Source organism: Dendrobates tinctorius, unplaced genomic scaffold (assembly GCF_039654945.1).
Source record: "Dendrobates tinctorius isolate UK_male_01 unplaced genomic scaffold, ASM3965494v1 ptg000257l, whole genome shotgun sequence".
In the NCBI taxonomy this organism is placed as follows: Eukaryota; Metazoa; Chordata; class Amphibia; order Anura; family Dendrobatidae; genus Dendrobates; species Dendrobates tinctorius.
In genome coordinates this window covers 7,168,197-7,187,116 of record NW_027361924.1, presented here as the reverse complement: position 1 = coordinate 7,187,116, position 18,920 = coordinate 7,168,197, and the positions used below count along the sequence as shown (strand labels likewise).

At 46.9% G+C, this 18,920-nt stretch overlaps 1 protein-coding gene across 1 annotated transcript; it reads right to left on the bottom strand.

The window, feature by feature from the left end:
• Nucleotides 1-7,912: 7,912 nt before the first annotated feature.
• On the bottom strand, nt 7,913-16,771 carry LOC141069181 (myeloid-associated differentiation marker-like). Its single transcript, XM_073558586.1, has 2 exons — nt 16,589-16,771; nt 7,913-10,371 (listed from the first exon to the last, which is right to left on the bottom strand). Exon 2 carries the CDS (start codon nt 9,556-9,558, stop codon nt 8,704-8,706), a length of 855 nt encoding a protein of 284 aa, XP_073414687.1. The 5' UTR covers nt 9,559-10,371; nt 16,589-16,771; the 3' UTR covers nt 7,913-8,703.
• Nucleotides 16,772-18,920: the final 2,149 nt, after the last annotated feature.

The window sequence follows — 18,920 nt, the reverse complement described above, 5'->3', positions numbered from 1 at the left end:
TCACTCCTCATGGTATTTGTTATAATCTACTGTATGTGATTATTGTTATGCTGTAATGTCTATTGTCTGTACAAATCCCCTCTGAAATGTAAAGTGCTGCGGAATATGTCGGCGCTATAAAAATAAAATTTATTATTATTATTTTTATTATTATTATTATTATAGTGCACTACCCATAGGCCTCTATATAATATAATGCACTCCCCATACGCCTCTATATAGTATAATGCACTCCCCATAGGTCTCATTATAGTGTCATGCACTCCCCATAAGCCTCTATATAGTATTATGCACTCCCCATAGGCCTCTCTAAAGTATAATGTACCCCCATATGCCTCCATACAGTATAATGCGCTCCCCATAGTCCTTTATATAGTATAGTGCACTACCCATAGGCCTCTATAGAATATAATGCACTCCCCAAACGCCTCTATATAGTATTATGCACTCCCCATAGGCCCCTATATACTATCATGCACTCCCCATAGGTCTCTATATAGTATCATGCACTCCCCATAGGCGTCCATATAGTATAATGCACTCCCCATAGGCCTCTATATAGTATCATGCACTTCCCATAGGCCTCTGTTATGATTGAGTCACCGTAGGAGGCAAAAACAGAAATGCTAGCTAAGTCCTGAAAACCAGAGAAGTTGGCAACTATCAGATTGCAGACCCCTGAACCTATCAACACAACTAGCAGTAGCCGTGGGGGGTTCCTACGATGACCTAGACCCCTCGATCACAGCTGGAGAGATACATAGACCTAAAGAAGGAAAGGGGAAATCTAACTGCCCCAGAGCAGACCCCAAAGCAATAGGCAGCCCCCCACATATAATGACGGTGAAGCAAGATGAAAACACTTACACAGACAGAAAGACAGGCTGAGCAAAGACGGGGCCCAAAAACTATCTAGATAGGAAAGCTGCTGTCTGCAATCTGCCAAAACCCTATCAGAGACAAAAGCCAACAAGCTGATATAAAAATGGCCCTGAAGCAACTAAGCTTCAAAAACTAAATCAGCACTCAGGTACTTTCAGAAAACAGAGCTCAAGGAACACTGCACACTCCAGCAGGGAGTGGCAGAATCCAAAAAGCAAGAAAAACAAAAACAAATCTTAGATGCAAAAAGGCAAAACAGCAAACTTAGCTTTAGGAGAGCAGGAATCAGACTGGTGTCCAAGAGTCCACAGAGAAATCACCCGCAGGGCAGAAAGGGCGTAGGCTGCCTTAAATCCAGTCAGTGACTCCACTCAGCCAATCGTCTTCATTAGTCCCAGGTGCCTGATAATCAGGCTCACTACCTTCCTTCACTAGAACAGGGAGTTCACCAGGCCTCAGTGACGGAGGGGAAAATGAACTCACAACAGTACCCCCCCTTGAGGAGGGGTCACCGAACCCTCAACAACGCTACCAGGGCGATCAGGGTGAGCCCGATGAAAGGCACGCACCAATCTTTTGGCATGAATATCAGAGGCAGAGACCCAGGAATTATCCTCCTGACCATAACCCTTCCACTTAACCAAATACTGGAGTCTCCGTCTAGCCAGACGGAATCCAGAATTTTCTCTACCTCATATTCCAAGTTACCTTCAACCAATACATGGTCCGGAGGTGCCACCTCAGGCACAACTGGCTCAACAAACCTCTTCAACAAGGACTTATGGAACACATTATGGATCTTAAATGTGACAGGAAGAGCCAAACGAAAAGAGACCGGATTAATAATCTCCAAAATCTTGTAAGGTCCAATAAATCTAGGCTTAAACTTAGGAGAAGCCACCTTCATAGCAATATTTTTTGATGATAACCACACCATATCACCAATCTTAAACTGGGGACCAATGGTCCTATGTCGATTGGAAAACCGCTGGGCCTTTTCCTGGGAGAGAGATAACTTATCCACCACTTGGTCCCAGATCTGGTGCATTCTCTCCACCACAGTGTCAGCACCTGGGCAGGCAGAATTCTCCACCTGCCCTGAAGAAAATCGAGGGTGAAAACCAAAGTTACAAAAAAAAGGTGACATCAAAGTGGCAGAACTAGCTCTATTATTTAAAGCAAATTCGGCCAAGGGCAAAAATGAAACCCAATCATCCTGATCAGCGGAAATAAAACATCTCAGATACGACTCCAAGGTCTGGTTTGTTCTCTCTGTCTGCCCATTGTTCTGAGGGTGAAAAGCAGAGGAGAAGGACAACTGAATTCCCAACTTGGAACAGAACGTCCTCCAAAATTTAGACACAAATTGAACTCCTCTGTCAGATACAATGTTCTCAGGAATCCCGTGCAAGCGAACCACCTGTTGCAAAAACAGAGGCACCAACTCAGAGGAAGATGGCAACTTAGGGAGTGGTACAAGATGAACCATCTTAGAGAACCTATCACAAATCACCCAAATAACAGTCATTCTTTGAGAGACCGGCATATCAGAAATGAAATCCATTGAAATATGGGTCCATGGCCTCCTGGGGACCGGCAAAGGCATCAACAAACCACTAGAGCGAGAACAAGATTTAGACCGGGAGCAAGTCCCACAGGACTGCACAAAATTCCTGACATAATGAGACAAGGTGGGCCACCAAAAAGAGCGACTCACCAGATCTCTAGTACCAAAAATACCTGGATGACCAGCCAATGCAGAGCAATGAACTTCAGACATCACTCTCTTCTTCCACTGGTCAGGAACATACAACTTTCCACTGGGGCAACGCTCAGGTTTGTCCTCCTGGAACTCTTGCAGAGCAAGTCTCAAATCGGGCGAGATGGCAGAAAGAACTACCCCTTCGCCTAAGATGGTGGCAGGCTTGGTCACCACAGGAGAATCAGCAAAGAAACTCCTAGAGAGGGCGTCTGCCTTGACATTCTTAGTTCCAGGAAGGAAAGAGACCACAAAATCAAAACGTGTAAAAAACAAGGCCCACCTAGCCTGTCTAGGGTTCAAGCGTTTAGCCGACTTTAGGTAAATCAAATTTTTGTGGTCAGTGAGGACCACAACTTGATGTTTAGCTCCCTCCAACCAATGTCTCCACTCCTCAAATGCCCATTTCATGGCCAACAGTTCCCGATTCCCCACATCATAGTTACGTTCAGATGAAGAGAACTTACGGGAAAAGAAAGCACAGGGATTCATTTTAGATGTTACCGGATCCTTTTGGGACAACACCGCTCCTGCACCAATCTCAGGCTGGTTTCACATTAGCGCTTTTTAAGCGCACGCACGGCCGGGGGTAGCTCCGCCCCCGAGCCGGCTCTCTGCCCGGCGTGCCCGCCCCTTGCTTGTAGCGCCGCCTCCTAGCGGACAGCGGCGCCTGCGATCGGCGCACCCTATCTTTAGCATAGGGTGCGCAGATGGTGCGCAGGCTGTGCGCTAGTTGCGCTTTGACCTGCGCTGCGCACTTTTGACAGTGCGCCGTGCGCGCCAAAATCGAACTTTTCAGATTTTGGCGCGCACGGCGCACCGTCAAAAGTGCGCAGCGCAGGTCAAAGCGCAACTAGCGCACGGCCTGCGCACCATCTGCGCACCCTATGCTAAAGATAGGGTGCGCCGATCGCAGGCGCCGCTGTCCGCTAGGAGGCGGCGCTACGAGCAAGGGGCGGGCACGCCGGGCAGAGAGCCGGCTCGGGGGCGGAGCTACCCCCGGCCGTGCGTGCGCTTAAAAAGCGCTAATGTGAAACCAGCCTCAGAAGCATCCACCTCTACCTGGAACGGGAGTGAGACATCAGGTTGCCGCAGAACCGGGGCGGAGGTAAATCTACGCTTCAGCTCCTGAAAGGAAGCAACCGCCTCCGGAGACCAATTCAACACATCCGCACCCTTCCTGGTCAGGTCAGTCAATAGTTTGGCAATACTAGAAAATTTTGCTATAAATTTCCGATAAAAATTAGCAAAACCCAAAAACTTCTGGAGGGCCTTCAAAGAAGTGGGCTGAACCCAATCATAAATGGCCTGTACCTTGGCCGGGTCCATTTCAATAGTTGACGGAGACAAAATAAATCCCAAAAAAGAAATTCTCTGTACTCCAAAAAGGCATTTTGATCCTTTGACATACAGAGAATTCTCTCTCAAGATCCGGAACACAGTCCAAATATGTTCCACATGAGAATCCCAATCCTTGGAGAAGATCAAAATATCATCCAGATAGATAATCAAAAATTTATCGACAAAGTCTCGGAAAATATCGTTCATGAAGCACTGGAAGACAGAAGGGGCATTAGTGAGCCCAAAAGGCATCACCAGGTACTCAAAATGTCCCTCCGGAGTATTAAACGACGTCTTCCATTCATCCCCCTGCTTAATGCGGATAAGATTATACGCCCCCCTGAGGTCAAGCTTGGTAAACCAGCAAGCACCTCTGACTCTAGAGAATAAATCCGAAATCAGTGGTAACGGATACTGATATTTAATAGTAATTTTATTGAGGGCACGATAATCAATACAAGGCCTTAAAGAACCATCCTTCTTGGCCACAAAAAAAAACCCGGCACCTAAGGGTGAAGAGGATGGTCTAATATGACCCTTCTCCAACGCCTCCTTAATATAGGACCGCATAGCCTCGTGCTCGGGTACAGATAAATTGAAGAGCCGACCCTTAGGAAATTTACACCCCGGGTTTAGTTCAATAGCACAGTCATAACTCCTATGAGGAGGCAAGGACGGAGACTCATTCTCACTAAATACATCATAGTAGTCCGCCAAATAGTCAGGAACCTCATGCGACTGAGGAGAGGTGGAAAAAAACGGAGCCTCACTAAAGGTACACCGGCAACCCCAACTCACCACAGACACAGACTTCCAATCCAAAACTGGATTATGAATCTGCAACCAGGGAAACCCCAGAACAACGGCATCATGCAGACCATGCAACACCAAAAATCTGCAATTTTCTTGGTGGTCTGGGGCGACCCGCATGACCAACTGGGTCCAAAACTGAGGTTTATTTTTAGCCAGAGGGGTAGCATCAATCCCCCTCAAAGGGATAGGCGTCTGCAGAGGTGTCAACGGAAATCCACAACGTTTAGCAAAATCCAAGTCCATTAGGTTTAGCGCTGCTCCCGAATCCACAAAAGCCTTGGCGGAAAACGTGGACAGGGAACAGATCAGAGTAATCGCCAAAAGAAACTTAGGCTGAACCCCACCAACAGAAAACGTGTGTGCAAAGCGTTTCTCACGTTTAGGACAAACAGAAATAACATGTGAGACATCTCCACAGAAAAAACACAGCTTATTACGCCTTCTGAATTCCTGACGTTGCGCCTTAGACAAAACTCTATCACATTGCATAGGTTCAGACGTCTGTTCAACCGGTGGCAACACCTCTCGTGTAATCCTGCGTTCACGTAAACGCCAATCTACCTGAATGGCTAAAGACATAGAATCGTCCAGACCAGAGGGAACAGGAAATCCCACCATAGTATCTTTTACGGCTTCTGACAAACCCTTCCGAAAGAGAGCAGCCAAGGCATTATCATTCCAGGTAGTAAGGACCGCCCACTTTCGGAACTTTTGACAGTACAACTCTGCAGATTCTCGACCCTGGTTCAATGCTAACAGGGTCTTTTCAGCCTGATCAATAGCATTAGGTTCGTCGTACAGCAACCCCAAGGCTTGAAAAAATGCGTTCACATTAGTCAGAATAGGGTCATCTGGTTTCAAAGAAAACGCCCAATCCTGGGGATCGCCGCGCAGCAAAGAGATGACAATTTTAACCTGCTGCGTGGAGCTCCCTGACGAGTTAGGCTTCAAGGCAAAAAATAATTTACAATTATTTTTGAAACTCAAAAATTTAGATCGATCCCCAAAAAATACATCAGGTGTGGGGATCTTTGGTTCAACAGCATGTGAACGAGCAAGATAGGCGGAAATTCCTCGCACTTCAGCAGCGAGCTGCTCCACACGATCAGACACTTGCTTTATCTCCATTGAGAGAAAAAAAAAATTCCCCCTACGGCCTCAGAGATATAGAGGAAAGAATATACACACACCTTTTTTTTTTTTTTTTTAAACACAATTCTTTCCTGCTATTGAGTACCCCAGGATCTGCGGTTTGGCGGGTGATTCTGTTATGATTGAGTCACCGTAGGAGGCAAAAACAGAAATGCTAGCTAAGTCCTGAAAACCAGAGAAGTTGGCAACTATCAGATTGCAGACCCCTGAACCTATCAACACAACTAGCAGTAGCCGTGGGGGGTTCCTACGATGACCTAGACCCCTTGATCACAGCTGGAGAGATACATAGACCTAAAGAAGGAAAGGGGAAATCTAACTGCCCCAGAGCAGACCCCAAAGCAATAGGCAGCCCCCCACATATAATGACGGTGAAGCAAGATGAAAACACTTACACAGACAGAAAGACAGGCTGAGCAAAGACGGGGCCCAAAAACTACCTAGATAGGAACGGATAGGAAGGCTGCTGTCTGCAATCTGCCAAAACCCTATCAGAGACAAAAGCTAACAAGCTGATATAAAAAAAAGGCCCTGAAGCAACTAAGCTTCAAAAACTAAATCAGCACTCAGGTACTTTCAGAAAACAGAGCTCAAGGAACACTGCACACTCCAGCAGGGAGTGGCAGAATCCAAAAAGCAAGAAAAACAAATCTTAGATGCAAAAAGGCAAAACAGAAAACTTAGCTTTAGGAGAGCAGGAATCAGACTGGTGTCCAAGAGTCCACAGAGAAATCACCCGCAGGGCAGAAAGGGCGTAGGCTGCCTTAAATCCAGTCAGTGACTCCACTCAGCCAATCGTCTTCATTAGTCCCAGGTGCCTGATAATCAGGCTCACTACCTTCCTTCACTAGAATAGGGAGTTCACCAGGCCTCAGTGACGGAGGGGAAAATGAACTCACAACAGGCCTCCATATATAATGCACTCCCCATAGGCCTCCATATAGTATCATGCTCTCCCCATAGGCCTCCATATAGTATCATGCATTCCCTATAGGCTTCCATATTATATAATGCACTCCCCATAGGCCTCCATATAGTATAATGCACTCCCCACAGGCCTTCATACAGTGTAATGTGCTCACCATAAAAAAATTCAATTATCACCTGTCCTCTTAGTTCCCCTGCTGCTCCAGTCTATGCAGCGAGCATTCTGAGCCCCCAAACATCTCAGCACAACGGCGCCATATATTGACGTCATCACGCCAGCTGTGCTGAAACATCAGATGCAGAGGGGGAATGATGAGTTAAAAGTGGCGTAGCTCTGGGTGGGCCCCTGAGAGCGCAGGGCCCGGGGTAATCACACCCTCTGCCTCCCATAGCTACGCAACTGCCCTATATTCATCTGACCCCAGACCCCTATGTTCATCCGACCCCAGACCAGACCCCTATATTCATCTGACCCAGACCAGACCCTTATATTCATCCGACCCCAGATCAGACCCCTATATTCATCCGACCCCACACCAGACCACTATATTCACCCGACCCCAGACCAGATCCCTATAGTTATGACTCCAGACCAGACCCCTATATTTATAGGACCCCAGACCAGACCCATATATTCATAGGACCCCAGACCCTTATATTCATCCCACCCCAGACCAGATCCCTATATTTATCTGACACCAGACCCCTGCATTACTTCTGTCACTACCTGTATGAGCTGACTGAGATGAGACTCGGTGGTCTCGGCTCCGTCCTCGCCTCCCTGCAGGCCGAGTCTCATCACCGATTCTCTCCCTTCTGTGCCAATCAGTCTCCACCCCAGTGCCCATAATGGGACCATTACGTCCTCCACAAGGGATCACTGTACCCTACTACTCCTCCCATCATTATCTCCCGGTCATGGAGGCCATATTGGTCATCAGCCATCAGATCCAGAGAAACAAACTAAATTAAAAAAAACAACACAAAGGTGAAAATGGAGAATTGTAATAAATGACTCCGAGCAGAATCACAGCAACATCAGCGGGAAAATTCATTTAATCCAGACTTTTTTTTTTCCAATTCAGGGACTTCCTACAAACTGACCTATAATCTAAAATATCTGATAATCTGGCTTCAATCTGGTTCCACTGGTGCTGGATTACAGGACTTTTATCTTATTTACATTTCTTTCTGTAACTTTTTAATTCTATAGAAAATTATTTTGACCCAAAATATACTCGACTCGTGTACAAGAAAGGATGCAGCCTCCCTCCCCTTTGACATTTTTAGTTTTCAAACCAATAAAGGGTTAAATCCGAAGCGGTATTGATGATGGTAAGGTGGTCATCGTTTAAAGGGGTCATCTGGGATTTTGAAAAACATGACTTCTTGCTTCCAAAATCAGCCCCACAGGTTTTTTTAGCGGTATTGTAGCTCAGCGACATTCACTTTAATAGGACTGAGCTGTAATACCATACATGACCTGTGCACATGGGTGGCGCTGTTTTTAGAAGAAAGCAGCTAAGATTTCCTGGACATCTCCGGGATGGTTATGTGTATGGATGCGTTATCGTGATACTACAACTTATATTCTTTCTCTATAGTCTCTTTGTATCATCTGGAGCCTGTGGGCACTCAGTAGAGGGGCACCCGATTAGGACAGGAACCTCCTCACCGTCTATAGTTCGGGTGCGTTCTTTATTTTTCTTTGGCATGTTAGACTACAGAAGGTTCGATGACAGATTTGGCTCTGTGACATCTGCATATACACAAGATCTTGGAGGAGGACATCCATGATCCTAGAGAAGGTCCATCCGTAGGTTAGGAGTCTAGGCTTGGACAGTGAAGAAAACCATCTTGAAGGAGTAAACGGTGTCCACAACATACGCCAAGAAGTTAATGCAGGTCAGGATCGTGATGCCAATCCCATTATCGTAGGGACACACATAGCCACTGCACCCATTCCTGTTTGGAAAGATCCTGAAAAAATACAAGGGCCATATGACCACCACGGTGATGTACATCAACACCGCCAAAATGTTAAAGCCAATGAGAACTCTTTCAATATTTATAGGCAACTTTGCCAAGAGGCGGCCAATGGTTAGGAGGATGATGAGTGTAGTGATGATGAAGCAAATGGAGTACACTGCCACGGACCACTGGAGTCCGGCATGCGAGAAATGTCCAGTAAGAAGGGAGAAGATGATGCAGGCCACGTAGGATTCAAAGACCTTCAGGAGTCCCGGCACGGTGGACAGAAACCCACTTATCTCCCCAGGTTTTGCTCGAGTAAGGCCCACCTCGATGGCGTAAGCGATGAAGCACAATATAGACATGGCAGTGGCGGATCCAAGATACGCACAAACATTTCCAGGGCAACGGAAGTGTACGTAGACAGACGGGTACACGATGGAAGTGGTGAAGAGCATCAAGGTGGCCAACATGGAGAAAGCTGACGTGAAGTCCTCCCAAGATATCGGGATGGAACTGTAGAATCCGGTCAACTCCAAAACAACGATGAGGATGGTCACAACGAAGGCCAAAATCCAGGTGAACATACACCAGGCGCCATATTGGGTGTGGTATTCATTTACACTGGCCACCAAACTGAAGGCCGTACAGGATAAGAAGATCTGGAAGAAGCGGAGGATGACCAGGGGAGATAACAGATTGCGGACATTCATCTTGGCATAGGGTGGAATAGGCAGTGGAGAAGACTGAGATTGTAGGGACTGAAGATGGAGGAGTAGAAGGTTCTAGGGACAGTCCATGGAGATGGAGGATGTGGTTGTAAGCATTATCCCTGGATATGGAAGATGTTGTTGTAGGGACAATCTCTGGAGATGGAGGATGTAGTTGAAAGAATTATCGTTGTAGACCGAGGATGTGGTTGACGTGATTAGCCTTGTAGACCGAGACTGTGATTGTATGGGTTACCCTTGTAGATTAAGGATTTTGTTGTTGGGATTATCTTTGAAGACCAAGGATGTGGTTGTCAGGACAATCGTAGATAGAGGATGTGATTGTAGGGATTATCCTTGAAGATGGAGGATGTGGTTGTAGGGATTATCCTTGAAGATGGAGGATGTGGTTGTAGGGATTATCCTTGCAGATGGAGGATGTGTTTGTAGTTATCCTTGTAGATGGAAGATGTGGTTGTAGGGATTATCCTTGTAGATGGAGGATGTGGTTGTAGGGATTATCCTTGTAGATGGAGGATGTGGTTGTAGGGATTATCCTTGTAGATGGAGGATGTGGTTGTAGGGATTATCCTTGTAGATGGAGGATGTGGTTGTAGGGATTATCCTTGTAGATGGAGGATGTGGTTGTAGGGATTATCCTTGTAGATTGAGGATGTGGTTGTAGGGATTATCCTTGTAGATGGAGGATGTGGTTGTAGTTTGTAGGGACAATGTCCGGGGATGGAGGAGGTCTTTGATTTCGTGGTAGTCCACCCTACTGCAGAAGCTCTACCATCCACTGGTGATACCTGAAACCTTGGAAAAATCATAAACATCGTCATGTATCTGTTGTTCTAAACCAATGCTTAATTCCTCCCCATGGACCCATCATTTACTCCCACAACAGGGGAAGGGGGTATATTTTTGCGTTGTAAGATCCATCCTTACTAATAGGACAATGAAATATTTTGCATTGTGAGAGATGTTTTGTTCTTTCCGTCCATTGTGCATTTACTAAATCACCACCGAAACACTACAGCAGTGACACCAGCAGGGGGCAGAAGTGAGCTGGACATGGGCGCCTTCTTGGCTCACATTACCTGGCTGCTCTCACATTCACCTTTGAGATGGGACTGAACACTTTTGCATGTTTTGATTCCTCTTATTTGCCAAGGTCGCTAACCCATTGTGGGTGCTGATAGCGAAGTTTCGCTTCCGCTCTCTGCCCGGATTATTATTGAAATAGGCAAAAGTCCATTTATCACTCCAAAACCAATTGGTGTTGCAAGACCGCGAGACCCGTTACTTAACCCCTTCTCCTTTCTAAAAAAAAAAAATTCACCTGCGGAGCAGATTTCATTTTTGCTGCATGTCAATTGCCCAAGAGAAAAGACATAAAAAAGCCAATTTTTTTTGGCATTTTTGGCACTTTTTGCAAAAAGTGGTTGGAGCATAAAAAGAGAAGTGGAGAACTGTGCAAAAATGTTAAGGCAGGTGTGCAAAAATACTGCAAAGTAAGAACGATTTCAGAAATAGAAGGGTTAATAGATTAATTTGTATTAATTAATAAAATTCAAACAAAAGAGAAATGTAAATCCCATTGATATTTGGGGAGCGCCCGTCGTCTTCATCACTTCTTCTAGGTTCATTTCAACAAAGTCAGGAATGTTGTAGGATTATAGTCGGGTGTATGATGAGGATGATAAGCATCAGTTGCCTATGTAGGAAGAGACAAGGCCATTAACTGAAGCAGAAACAGCTGTGTGGGAGGCTTAAACCTGGGTGAGGGACAGACAAACTCTACCACAAAGGTGAGGATGTGGAAGACAGATTCATATCACAGGTCTATACACATGGTGAGACTGAGCACAGCAACAAGACACAAGGTAATTATACTGCATCTGCAAGGTGTCTCCCAGGAAAGATTTCACAGCAGACTGGAGATTCAAGATGTATTGTTCAAGCTCGTGTGAAGAAGCACCTAGAAATGGGGAATGTTGAGGACCGTAAACGCAGTAGACGGCAAAAGGAACTTAGAGCAGCAGATGAGACATATCGCTTCTAAATAGCAAGATGTCCTGCAGTGGCATCAGCTCAGAACTGGCAGCAACCAGTGGCATCAGCTCCACCCATCTACTGTTCGGAGAAGTTGTCTTCACGGAAGGACTGTGACCAAAAGGCCCAGACCTTCCACAAGACCAAAGTGACAGGTAGTCACTAGATACTGATGATGGAGGTGACGGGCGGTCACCAGATACTAATGATGGAGGTGATGGGCGGTCACCAGATACTGATGATGGAGGTGACGGGCGGTTACCATGTACTGATGATGGAGGTGACGGGCGGTCACCAGATACTGATGATGGAGGTGACGGGCGGTCACCATGTACTGATGATGGAGGTAACGGGCGGTCACCATGTACTGATGATGGAGGTAACGGGCGGTCGCAAGATAGCGATGGGATTTACATTTCTCCTTAATTTATTCAATTTGCATATTATTAATTGATGAATATAACTATTAACCCTGATATTTCTGGAAGCCTTTTTCTCGGCAGCACCTGCCAATGACTTTTGCACAGTTCTGTGGAGTAACATTAGCCATTTTCCCTTTTTGGAGATTTCCAGGAGGTTTTGTCAGTGCCTAGAGATCGGACAACTGTCGCAGAACATTCTGGGATGTCTTTAAGGGGTCCTCTCCGAAAAAAATCACTTAATCATGGCCCACAGGTGACTACTGTGGTTCTCCATATCCTGGTATTGTCCCTCACACAGGAGTGAAAATGAGGATGAGTGACCTCGTGGAGATCAAACATCCAACACTGCGGAGACACCATCACATGTTTCTCAACGCAGTGATCTAGAGCAATGCCCCCATCCCTTATGGGAAATATGCAAAAACATGCAAAACACAAGCCGCGGAGACACCATCACGTGTTTCTCAACGCAAGCAATGACTAGCCAGGTCTTTCCTCGGGAAGGAACAACCACGGGAAGGGCAGTCTCCAATGAAGGAAACCACCTATGCCAAAACATGGTATCCATCCACAGACAGCTGTTTCGGGGTATTGCCCCTCATCAGTGTGGAGTAGGAAACTGGCTAGTAGGAGCAATGCCTAGTAAAAGACTGTGAAAATGAGGATGAGTGCGTTGAGAAACATGTGATGGTGTCTCCGCAGTGTTGGATGTTTGATCTCCACGAGGTCACTCATCCTCATTTTCACAGTCTTTTACTAGGCATTGCTCCTACTAGCCAGTTTCCTACTCCACACTGATGAGGGGCAATACCCCGAAACAGCTGTCTGTGGATGGATACCATGTTTTGGCATAGGTGGTTTCCTTCATTGGAGACTGCCCTTCCCGTGGTTGTTCCTTCCCGGGGAAAGACCTGGCTAGTCATTGCTTGCGTTGAGAAACACGTGATGGTGTCTCCGCGGCTTGTGTCCTCGCACAGGAGTGACCGGCGGCATCTGTCCACGTGTATTCCAAGCACCGCAGTCACGGTTGTTATGGACATGAAGATGGAGGCCTGGACTCGGCCCCCTTTATGTATTCTCTGATGATACTTACTGTGCTCTTCATTTATGTACGACCAATACGGAGATATGTATCATAAATAACACAAGCGAAAAGGGTCGCCTCATGGCAACCAATCAAATTCCAGTTCTCATTTTCCAGAGCCCTTTTTGAAAGTGAAAGCAGGAACCTGATTGGTTGCTATGGGCAACTCCTGCAGGTTTCCCTGATTGTCAGATTGATTGGTCATGTCTGTGCTAAGCCTAAGTCAGAAAGGACGGTCTAGATGGAGCGCCAAGCTGGCGGTCAATTAAGGGGAAGTCTACTGCAGCTCCGTCCGGGTACCTCAGGAGAGGAGCAGACGAAGGAGATGATTTCAATCATAAAAAATGCAGATAAAGGGGGGGTCGTCACGAATAGGAGCTGGCGTACGTCAAGGAGCGCTTTAGAATATTGGGCGATTCTGATTACTAGGCTAAATTGGAGCAAGACATGTCAGCCTCTATCTTTTCCCAGTTCACCATGTTCCTGTGGGACCCTAAACAAAAAGGAATTTAAATTCCTTAATATTGCCAGGTTCAAGACCCCCTTCTTTTATTTTTTACCTAAAATTCACAAAGACCCTGTTAACCCCCCTGGTCGTCCCATCATCTCTGGTATCGCCTCTATCACCAGTAACCTCTCACACTATATATGAGCTTGGACTCCTATCTCAGAGACTCCTCCCATCTGACTCACCATCTCGTATTATTACCTAGTACTCCAAATTGTTTTTTACTGACTATGGATGTACAAGCCCTATATTCAAGCATCCCTCATGATCTAGGTCTCGAGGCAATAACCCAATTCCTGTTCACCGATGATCATTTACCTCCTTTGCAAAGGGATTTTTTTTTTTTAAAAAAAAGCTATGTTTATCCTCAGCAATAACATTTTACCTTTTGAAAAGGTTTTTTACCGCCAGGTGAGGGGCTGCGCAATGGGGACGAGATTTGCCCCTGGTTACGCAAATCTTTTCATGGGGGCATTTGAATCCGTCTTCATTGCGCAGTCCTCACTGGCGGCTGGTAAAATAGCCATTTATCGCTGGTTTATCGACGATCTATTTATCGTCTGAACTGGTTCCGAACTGGAAGCACTCGATTTTGTCCAGTCTCTTAATATGAATTCCTGGGGTCTAAAATTTTCAGCGAACATGTCTAGGACAGCAATTCAATTTTTGGACCTGATGATACATGTTGATTCGCTTGGCTGTTTTTCAACCTCCACGCATTTCAAAAAGGTGGATGTAAATAGCTATCTGAGCTTTAGTAGTGGTCATCTCCCTAAGTGGATCTTGAATATCCCCTATGGGCAATATTGGAGGATCCGCAAGAATTGTACAAATGACACTGATTTTTTTTTAAAGAAGCCGAGGTTTTGAAACACCATTTCAAAACTAAAGGTCCCCCCAAAAAACTGGTTTCTGACGCATTTGGGTCGCCCTCACACCCAGGGCTGTGGGGTACTCGGTACCGGGCCCGATGGTCCTCAAGGGGAGATGTCACGTTAGCTGGAATCCGGCCCGTGGCCCTGGGCACCCATTGTAAATTTTCAGTGTCAATGTGTAAGTCGTGACGCCACCTGTGGTGTTCGTCAAGGTAGATGTTAAGCCGACGCTGCAGACAGATCCTCTGGGACAGATGGTGTGGTGCAGCAGTGATGTTATAGCCCTCCACAGGCAGGGCTGTAGTCCCAGGGCAGAGTGAATGAAGTGACACTTAGATGGTGTAGTGTCGGGCGCAAGGGATGTAGCAGTGCTGGGCAAGTTGACGCAGGAATAAATGGAGGATACCAGGGCATGTAGTTTCAAAGCTTTACTCACAGTCTGTGGTGGCTCAAGAGCCTGCATCCGTGCCGTGTCCTCCAGGTCAGGAGCCCTGCCAACCTCCAGGCAAGATGAATCACTCCTTTCCAACACCCCGCCAACATATGTGCCTTTTCTGAACGTCTCCCACTTAGCGCCTTTGAATGAAGTACTCACAGTACTGAATTACACTGAAGTTCCTCCTGTCAGATGTTCCTATGAACTCTACTTGTACGGCAGACAGCTGTAGCCTGCTTCGGGGACTCCTTGCTACCTTGCTCCCGGCTCACTATCGTTGCTGTTGTGCCCCCAAGTCTGATGTGGGAATAAAGTGATGACAAACTTCTATTCCTCCGGTGTCTGTTGCGGGACCATAAGTATTCAAACAACCTCGGGGACCGGACCCCGGCCTTGCGCCTAGAACTTGAGAGGGGTTCTCTTCCTCTCCTCACGTTCCGTACTAATCCTTTCCTTCTTATGGAGAGTCAGGCTTTCTTTCAGTGTTCCTTTCCTGTGCCAGCGGACCCAGATCACTGAGGTCGGCTGCAGCACGTTCCCTCCTTCATCCCTCTTAGGGGATCTTACACAGACTGACCTCGTCAGACTCCTGTGACCAACTCCCCATATCCTATCCTCTTCCCCCTCTTTAGTGCAAACTAAACTCCACCCGCCTCCCAGCACGCTTCGTGTTCCAAGCAGGGAGCCGCAATGTGGTTTGCTACACTACTTTGTGGTGTGGGGTGCAGGTGTTGGAGCGTGGTCAGGGGTCTCCACCTTACCTGGATGGTGGTGCACCACACCTCAGGAGGAGGTGCAGTACCTCTGTGGCGACAGAACCCTCAGGGGCGCCACACATTCACGAGGGCTCGAGCATTGAACAAATTAAATGCAGGAACACTAGGTCTGGTGGATCATCTGATTTCACGAGACGGTGTCTTATTACCACTTTTACCCAATCTCATGTGGCCACACGGAACCTCTTGGAAAAAATACTGGTTTGTTTTGAAAGGGGACCCGTCTCGTCAGCGCACATTCCTGTGCAACCAAGAACGATTCTCAGGAGAAACCGCACTCTCCGAAATCTTCTTGCTCCCAGCGACATAACTCTTAGGTCCTCGTCTATGTCTACAACCCGGACGTACTCCAATCCGGGTTGTTTTGCATGTAGGGCTGCCAGGTGTTTGTGTTCCACTTCCATCAAGAATGGGGCAAAAGAATTTCGTTCTCACACCACGAGCACCAGCTTTAAGGCTTGGCACGTTGGCGCCTGAGGGGTTAAATCTTACTATTGAAAAAGTGACCTATTATTTAAATTATGCTTTCTCCCCTTTTTTCCCCTCTTTTATTATATGTCTTTTTATCTTGTTTTTAGGTATTTGCATTAGTATCTAAATTGTGCCTGTAATTTCCATTCTTAATCTATCATGTATTGTGAGTAATTACCTCCCAGCTCCCATCAATGTTGCAGGTCACGTATAAACACGGACCCCTCTAGACCCCTTTAAAGGGGTTGTCCAGGATTGCAAGAACTTTACACTAACCGAGACAGCGCCACATGTGTCGTCAGGTTGTGTCTGGTATTGCGGCTCAGCTGAAGTTCCATTGACAACCTCTAGACAGGGGTGGCGCTGTTTTTTGAACGAGCCCTTTAGGACTTGATGCAGCCCTTACCTGTCGGTCAAAGAGGCCGCACTCAGCGAGCCACCATGCCGGGAGCTTCCCCGGGGTTAATCCTCGGCAGGTGGGTCCGAGCACCGAATCCGCAGACTTTGGTCGCAGACACGTCTAAGAACTGTGCGAAGTCATTGTACGGCAGGAAAGTTTGAGCAGTGACCTGGGAGGAGGCGACGAGGCTGCACCGGGGACCGCCCGACAGGTGATCACCCGCATCACACCCGCCTCGCCCCACCGCTCCCCGCCCCACTGTGCCTAGACATTTCTCCGCCATGTATCTGCCACTCCTGCTACTATGGAATCTAATGGGCACAGCTCACAGAGGATTAGATACGCGGCTCAGCAGTCAGTATCACACAGGAGAGGATTAGATACACGGCTCAGCAGTCAGTATCACACAGGAGAGGATTAGATACGCGGCTCAGCAGTCAGTATCACACAGGATAGGATTAGATACACAGCTCAGCAGTGAATATCACACAGAATAGGATTAGATACACGGCTCAGCAGACAGTATCACACAGGAGAGGATTAGATACACGGCTCAGCAGTCAGTATCACACAGGAGAGGATTAGATACACAGCTCAGCAGTCAGTATCACACAGGAGAGGATTAGATACACGGCTCAGCAGTCAGTATCACACAGGAGATGATTAGATACACGGCTCAGCAGTCAGTATCACACAGGAGAGGATTAGATACACGGCTCAGCAGTCAGTATCACACAGGAGAGGATTAGATACACGGCTCAGCAGACAGTATCACACAGGAAAGGATTAGATACACGGCTCAGCAGTCAGTATCACACAGGGGAGGATTAGATACACGTCTCAGCAGTCAGTATCACACAGAATAGGATTAGACACACAGCTCAGCAGTCAGTATCACACAGGAGAGGATAAGATACATGGCTCAGCAGTCAGTATCACACAGGAGAGGATTAGATACACGGCTCAGCAGTCAGTATCACACAGGAGAGGATTAGATACATGGCTCAGCAGACAGTATCACACAGGATAGGATTAGATACACGGCTCAGCAGTCAGTATCACACAGGATAGGATTAGATACACAGCTCAGCAGTGAATATCACACAGAATAGGATTAGATACACGGCTCAGCAGACAGTATCACACAGGAGAGGATTAGATACACGGCTCAGCAGTCAGTATCACACAGGAGAGGATTAGATACACAGCTCAGCAGTCAGTATCACACAGGAGAGGATTAGATACACGGCTCAGCAGTCAGTATCACACAGGGGAGGATTAGATACATGGCGCAGCAGTCAGTATCACACAGGATAGGATTAGATACACAGCTCAGCAGTCAGTATCACACAGGAGAGGATTAGGTACACAGCTCAGCAGTCAGTATCACACAGGAGAGGATTAGATACACGGCTCAGCAGTCAGTATCACACAGGAGAGGACTAGATACACGGCTCAGCAGTCAGTATCACACTGGAGAGAATTAGATACACGGCTCAGCAGTCAGTATCACACAGGGGAGGATTAGATACCCGGCTCAGCAGTCAGTATCACACAGAATAGGATTAGATACATGACTCAGCAGTCAGTATCACACAGAATAGGATTAGATACACAGCTCAGCAGACAGTATCACACAGGAGAGGATTAGATACACGGCTCAGCAGTCACTATCACACAGGATAGGATTAGATGCACAGCTCAGCAGTCAGTATCACACAGGATAGGATTAGATACACAGCTCAGCAGTCACTATCACACAGGATAGGATTAGACACATGGCTCAGCAGTCAGTATCACACAGGATAGGATTAGATACACGGCTCAGCAGTCAGTATCACACAGGATAGGATTAGATACACGGCTCAGCAGTCAGTATCACACAGGAGAGGATTAGATACACAGCTCAGCAGTCACTATCACACAGGATAGGATTAGATACACAACTCAGCAGTCAGTATCACACAGGATAGGATTAGATACACGGCTCAGCAGTCAGTATCACACAGGGGAGGATTAGATACACGGCTCAGCAGACAGTATCACACAGGATAGGATTAGATACACGGCTCAGCAGTCAGTATCACACAGGAGAGGATTAGATACACGGCTCAGCAGTCAGTATCACACAGGATAGGATTAGATACACGGCTCAGCAGTCAGTATCACACAGGAGAGGATTAGATACACGGCTCAGCAGTCAGTATCACACAGGATAGGATTAGATACACGGCTCAGCAGTCAGTATCACACAGGGGAGGATTAGATACCCGGCTCAGCAGTCAGTATCACACAGGAGCGGATTAGATACACGACTCAGCAGTCAGTATCACACAGG

Bases quoted from the DNA above. Each gene is read 5' to 3' on its own strand.
- LOC141069181 (XM_073558586.1), bottom strand. From the start codon at position 9,558: ATGAATGTCCGCAATCTGTTATCTCCCCTGGTCATCCTCCGCTTCTTC.